General features: G+C 44.5%; 1 protein-coding gene across 1 annotated transcript; it reads right to left on the minus strand.

The window, feature by feature from the left end:
* Positions 1-5,642: 5,642 nt before the first annotated feature.
* On the minus strand, positions 5,643-6,104 carry LOC131227490 (uncharacterized). The gene has a single exon (XM_058223280.1). It carries the CDS (start codon positions 6,102-6,104, stop codon positions 5,643-5,645), a length of 462 nt encoding a protein of 153 aa, XP_058079263.1.
* Positions 6,105-6,922: the final 818 nt, after the last annotated feature.

Raw genomic sequence — 6,922 nt, forward strand, 5'->3', positions numbered from 1 at the left:
CCCATTGCAATGTACGTAAGGCCCGTTAGTGAGGCCCATTAATGCAACCCATTTGACGAATGTAAGGCCCACGTGATATGGCCCGTTTGATATATTGAAGGCCCAATGGGATGTACCTAAGGTCCATTGCAATGTGTGATCCCAACATGGTTTATGTAATGATGTTTACGACGGGCTATGCCTTGGGAGTAATGTTGGTTTGACGTCCACATTGCAAGTATAGTGTTGGTTAAATGTCCACATTATGACTCTCCCTAGGGCCCATACATATAATGTGTAGGCCGTTTAGGCCTATCTTCGTTGTGAACAAAGTCCATCACCATATATAACATGTTTAGAATAGTTCCATGATTCATGATCATACACATCATATATATGCTTGATATGAGAAGTGACTGATCATAGCATATGCCTTCGGGCAGATTGTTTATGGGCTCCCGGATAGGTGGTGCTGCCCTACGTGAGCGCACAATATGCACAGGACTGCTGCCTGACTGGATAGTGTGATTCATGCATTCGCATTGTGTGATATGGTACTGTACGCCCTAGCGACATTAGGGCCGTAGCCTCCATAGGCATATCATGGTTGGTAGGATTGGATACCGAAAATCTTGTTCTACATGGGGTGCTATAGATATCCCTGGGTGAAAGTTCCTAAACCCTTATGGTACCAAGAGGTTGCTCCAACGTCTAGACCGAGTGGGTGTATGAGCGCTGAGTGCCGATTACTAGACGGTTGCGCTTTCCACTGTGTCATGGTCGGTTGGAAGGGGGTGTGGCCTTACCCGCCCGAGAGGAGGGGGTAAAGCTAAGCTGAGTTTGACCAGCTTGAGGAATGGGTCCGCTATTGACGAGCCGAGCCGATATTGATAGGCGGATAATGAGGTCTTTTGCACTCACCTTATTGCACGCGATAGGGTGGCAATCAGGCTTGGAGTGTACTAGACCCTGGTGATATTCCAGAGTTGAGCTGAATTGATATGTGGACTTAGATGAGGATTCACATGCTTGAGTTGCATTCCACACCGCATGGCCTTGGTATGGCCGGCATCATCCATGCCTCACATTGCATAGCCTTAGTACGGCTCATGGCATTCATGGATTCATCAACATATTTTGCGTTACTTTGATAGTGCATAACTATTACCTTGCGCACACACTTACACCACCCTCTAAGCTTTCCATAAGCTTATGCGCGACCGTTGCGTGCAAGTGACGTTGGAGCACAGCAGTGCTGAGGTAGGAGCGCTTTGTTGATCATCTTGGAGCTTTTTATTTATTATCATTGTATTTTCCTTTATGCTCATTGTACTTTTAAAGTTTTTGATCATAGTAAAAATGTGATGGAGTTTTTGGTTGTTATTTGTGGGTTATGCTTTTGGTTATGCTTATTATGATCTCTTTCTCTTAGTCTAAACCCTTCGGAAGTTAGATCTTCCATCTAAGATTTGACGATTTGGAGTACGCTGGGGTGGGCCCTATTGTTTTAGTATCACTATTGCGCTCGCTCCTACATTAACGGATGCGTTATAGTGAGTTTATGGTCCACGGCCCAATTGATTCCAAACCATTGCTCTGATACCAACTTGTAACACCTTGAAATTTGGGGGTCGAGCAGACACTCGACCTCCAAGTTCTCCAGTGTCACTTATATCCTAATTTTAGTGACTTGCATATAATTCAATTTAAATGAACAAAAAATGGAATCGACTGGAATATAAACCACAACCACCACTAATCTACTAAGATGAAGACGGTTAAGATATACGAGTCTACAAAAAATATCAAACAGGTCGCACAAGGAGTCGCCCGACAAAATACATATATAAAATGTCCAAAAAATAGTGCGCTAAATCCCCTACTCAACGGCCCAAAGTCAGCTCGCTCAGTCTACGATGACCCGCCCATCAGTTGGAAGTAGGAAAGCTCCTCTTCCTCGTTATGCTCACCCTGCTCAACTCGTCGAGCTCTACATCACCTGCATCTAACGAAGCGTCTAGTTGGTGTTTTAAAACACCGTCCTAGAGTGAGAGTGAGTGATCAACTCAGTGGGTGTCATTAGCCATAAGTTACATTAAATATCAATTCTATGATGAATTTAATAAAAAGTATACATTCACACATCTCTAAATAATTATCTTGTTAATGTATATGCATGAATTATGGTATGATGCATGACCTCACAACAACACTCCCTCGAGCGACTTTGTCTAACAATCGCGCATGACCAACAGTCCCTCATTGCGACCTCAACCGCCGAGTCGCCAAACTAACTAATGCAATGTGATCGTGAATATATTAGTCGAGTTTTTAATTAATTCCGTTCATCCAGTAGATTGGAAAAAACTGGTATACCCCAACGATATCAATGCCCTCATCTATTTGCAAGGCCAGGACCCCGCGATCCTTGATCCCATCGGGGTCCCCACCCCCAATCGTAAGCACGTAGGGAGTGCTGGAAAATGGGATCTCTCGCGGTCACTACGGGGAGGCCTGTCACTCCATCATAGGCCGACAGCTCGGACATATTGTCCCATTCCACCATGCTCGGTTCACAAGACTATGGATCAGTTTCTAACAGTTATCAGTGGGCGAAAGTGGGCGAGGGGTATTGTAAGTTCCAAATAGGCGTGAACAAACATGGTTGGTCAGTCGGTGGACTAGACCATCAAAATTCAGGTGAGCACGTAACGCACGACATCTGGTGCAAGCAACCCATTAGTCCCATTACTTCATCCATTTGTGTCCACCCAAATCAGTCAGTCTAGTCACAGGACGGTCCGACCAACAGAAACACCTTCACAAATCTCAGTTCCCTAACCAACTCAAAAAATGGGTTGTATCCAATAACATTTCTAAGCAGCTAAGAGTTCATCTCCTAGTAAAGATAGAATTTTGCATATAATACATCAAGCATAAATTTCACGATATTAAAATGAATGTAACTACTCTTAACAGTATAAGTTAGACATGTGTGCATGTGGTGCCTGATTACCTAAGAAGCAAAAGACACACATTATCCATGGTGTAGGAAAATATAATCATGCATGCAACAGGGAAGAATATGAAAAAATCAGATGCAAGAACGAACATGTAGCACAAATTTCATGCCCAAATGATTTAAAGACCAATCAAACATCATTTTATCATCGCATGCATGTTGGGTAGACATATCATGTACGTTTCTATCTAGTTTTTCTCTAAATTATACATGCGCATCAATCTAACATCCACAATCATTAAATTTATCTTAGAATTAGTACTTAGCCACATAAGGATAATAGTCCGCTCCTATGGATCGCTGAGATCTTGTGGAATCGTCCCAGGGGTGTCAAACTTGCGGGTCAATTTACTGAGGTCCTGAGTCAAATGCATTTGTATGTTAGGATTACATACAAGGCCTAGCTCAACACAAAGAATTTCTAGAGAAGATGAGTAGTTACCTCCCCAATCGATTGAAAGTTGTGCTTGTAGTTGTAGATATGGGGTTCCTTGAGGAAAAGGAAAGAGGAGTTGCAAGGCTCTACCTCCCTTGGGCCCCACCTTCAACTACAGCCCCCTTCTCTCTCTTCTTTTCCTCTTCTCTCTCTCTTTTCTCTCCTTTCTCTCTCTTCTCTCTCTTCACTCTCTCCTCACTTTTGCTGCTAGAGTTACTGTGGAAGTGAGTGAGAGAGAGAGAGTTAGAGGGTTTTATTCCTTGGATTTGGGCCAAATGGCCTTGAGTTATATTATTTTCCCTCAAATGGCCCTGTGGCACCCAGTTCTGGCTATTGGGGCAGCCCTGATGACCCCCTGGTCATGAAATTTATAGGATAAGTGCCTCACGGCCCAATGAAGGGTCGTGCAAAGTTTGAAGGCAAATGAATGTGGGGTTTTATCGTACTGGTTCGACCTTCAAATGGCCCTTTGGGGTCCATTTTTGGCTGTTGGGGCTGCCCTGATGGCCCCCTGGCCATGAAATTTGTAGGATAGGTGTCCCACAGCCCAATGAAGGGCCGTGCAAAGTTTAAAGGCATACGGATACAGGGTTTTATCGCAAGGGGCCGATTTGCGATCAACGATCACCATTCCACAATCAGGGTTCAGGTTTTGTGGATAGGTGCAGAGAAATATTTCAGTCTTTAGTATAAATTTAGAAGAGATTCGACTGCTGAAATGTCCCATTTCTCTGTTTCAAGGAAAAGGGCCATTGATTTAAAATTTAGACTTTAGGCTAAGGCAGGGGCGAGTCACACTTGGCAAGTGCCGACTAGACGGCGCTGATATTTCATTTCCAGGCATCCTTTAAGTCCGTAGTCTGTGACGGACCACAAGCCCAATGAGGCCCACGGCCTCCCTAAGTTTTAGATTTTTCTGCCATTCCTTGAGCGTTGCACGACCCGTATAGGCAGTTGCCAAGTATAGACAAGCAGACCGGCTTTACGACCGGTGCTCGGTCTGAACATAATCAGACTTGACCGCATTAGTGGCATAACTTGGGTTAATTTGTTGGCAATATCTCTCACACAAGCGGTCGAATCGTGTGCTCCTGTGGTAGTTCCCACGTGGACGCCTCAAGACATTGTTCTGGTTGGGCCGGGTGTTATAATCTTCCCCCTTATAAATAAATTTCATCTTTGAAATTTGTACTTGTTCATATTGCTGGAGCAAGCTTGGGTAATGCTTGCGGACTTCTGCTTCTATCTCTCATGTATCCTCCTCTTTATCATGGTGCATCTATAACACTTTGACTAATGGAATGACCTTGTTGCGTAGCACTTGCTCCTTCCTATCTAGTATTCATGTGGGTCGGAGGATATATGTGGCATCTTCCTTGAGCTTCACATGTTCTGACTTGATGATATGCGTAGGGTTGGAGACGTACTTCTTTAACAACGAGACGTGAAATACGTTGTGCACTCTGGCGAGCGGTGTGGGTAGGGTTAGGCAATAAGCAACTGGGCCCACATGGTAACGAAACACACAGCTTCCTTTATTGGCAAAATCTTGAGAAATACGTGGTCCCTTGCCTCAAATTCCAAGTCTTTATACCTCGTGTCGGCGTAGCTTTTCTATCTGTTTTGTGCCACTAAGAGGCGGCGCCAAATGATCTCAATCTTCTCGGTAGTCATTCATACTAGGTTCAGCCCTAGCAAGCTTTTCTTACCAATTTCTACCCAGTAATGTGGAGCCCGACACGGGCGCCCATACAAAGCTTCATAAGGCGCCATGTCAATGCTAGCTTGGAAGCTATTATTACAGGCAAATTCAGCGTAAGGGAGGCAATCATCCCAGCTCTCCTGAAAATTCAGCACACAAGCCTGCAACATGTCCTCCAATATTTGGTTTACCTGTTCGGTTTGCCCATTTGTCTGTGGGTGGAAGGCGATACTAAATTTTAGCTTCACTCCCATGGCTTCTTGGATGCGTGTCCAGAAAATCGACGTGAATCGGGTGTCTCGGTCCGACACAATTTCTAATGGGACGCCATGAAGTCATGTTATCTCCTTGATGTACAACCTGACCAAGTCATCGGCGGAGCTAGAGGCCTATATTGGAAGGAAGTGGGCTGATTTCGTTAACTGATCCACAATCACCCATATTGAGTCATGCCCCTTCCTTGTCTTGGATAATCCGGAGATAAAGTCCATGGATATGAAATCTCATTTCCATTCAGCCAAGAGCATGGGTTGCAAGAGGCCCGGCAGTCGGTAGTGCTCGGCCTTGACCTGTTCATAAGTGAGACATCGGGACACAAAATTCGCTATTTCTCCTTTCATGTTGTCCCGCCAATAGTTTCGCTTTAGGTCACGATACATTTTGGTGTTACTCGGGTGCATTGCCAGTTTGGAGTTGTGGGTAGCATTTATGACTTCTTCGCGCAGTCCATGAAGATTTGGGACACAAAGGCAGCCTTGGTACCACAATCCTCCATCAAAAACGACTCTCCACTCGGATTCTGCATTATTTCCCACTCTTTCTTTTATCCTTTTTAATAATTCATCGCCTTCCCAGGCTTCAATGATTTTACTAATAATTAGTGGCTGGACCTGAACGTAGGCTATGACCTCATATGGTTCTTCCATGTTTAGCTTTATGTCAAAGTCCCTTATAAATTCCACCATGTTCTATTCCTTCACCATCAATGGGGCCGCAAATTCAAGCGCTTTCTTATGACTCAAGGCGTCCGCCACCAAACTCCTCTACATAGAGATAGTGTCTCCATACTCCAAAGCAAAGACAACCGCTGCTAGTTTGAGGTCATGGGTAGGATAGTTCTCCTCATGCTTCCTTAGTTGCCGAGAGGCATATGCAATCGCCTTGACTTTCTGCATAAGTACGCAACCCAAGCCCACTCGAGAGGCGTTAGTGTAAACGGTGTACTTGACCCCTTGCTCAGGTAACACGAGTATCGGCGCCGAAGTCAGTTTATCCTTTAACTCTTGAAAAGCCACCTCTGCCTTCTCATTCCAAGTGAACTTAATGTCTTTCCACGTAAGCTGGGATAATGGCCAGGCTATTTTCGAAAAGTCTTTAATGAACCCCCGATAGTAACCAGCAAGACCAAGACAACTCCTTACTTCTGTAACCGAAATCAGTTGCTTCTAATCTTGTACGGCTGTTACCTTGGCAAGGTCCATGGATATGCCTTCTTTGGACACCACATGACTTGAAAATTTAACCTCTTCCTTCCAAAAGTCGCTTTTCTAAATTAGGCATACAATTAATTTTCCTTAAGGGTTTCAAGGACTACTCACAAGTGTTTCTTGTGCTCTTCGCGACTCTTGGAGTACACTAATATGTCGCCAATGAATACAATGAAGAATCTATACAAGAATGGCCTGAAGACTCTGTTCATGAGATCCATGAATACCGCTAGAGCATTAGTGAGTCCAAACGGCATGACTAGGAACTCGTAGTGCCCGAAGCAGGTTTTAAAGGC

The sequence above is a fragment of the Magnolia sinica genome, chromosome 2, assembly GCF_029962835.1.
Source record: "Magnolia sinica isolate HGM2019 chromosome 2, MsV1, whole genome shotgun sequence".
Taxonomy (NCBI): Eukaryota; Viridiplantae; Streptophyta; class Magnoliopsida; order Magnoliales; family Magnoliaceae; genus Magnolia; species Magnolia sinica.

Excerpts from the sequence above, each read along its gene's own strand:
- LOC131227490 (XM_058223280.1), bottom strand. The coding sequence starts at position 6,104 with ATGGTGGAATTTATAAGGGACTTTGACATAAAGCTAAACATGGAAGAA.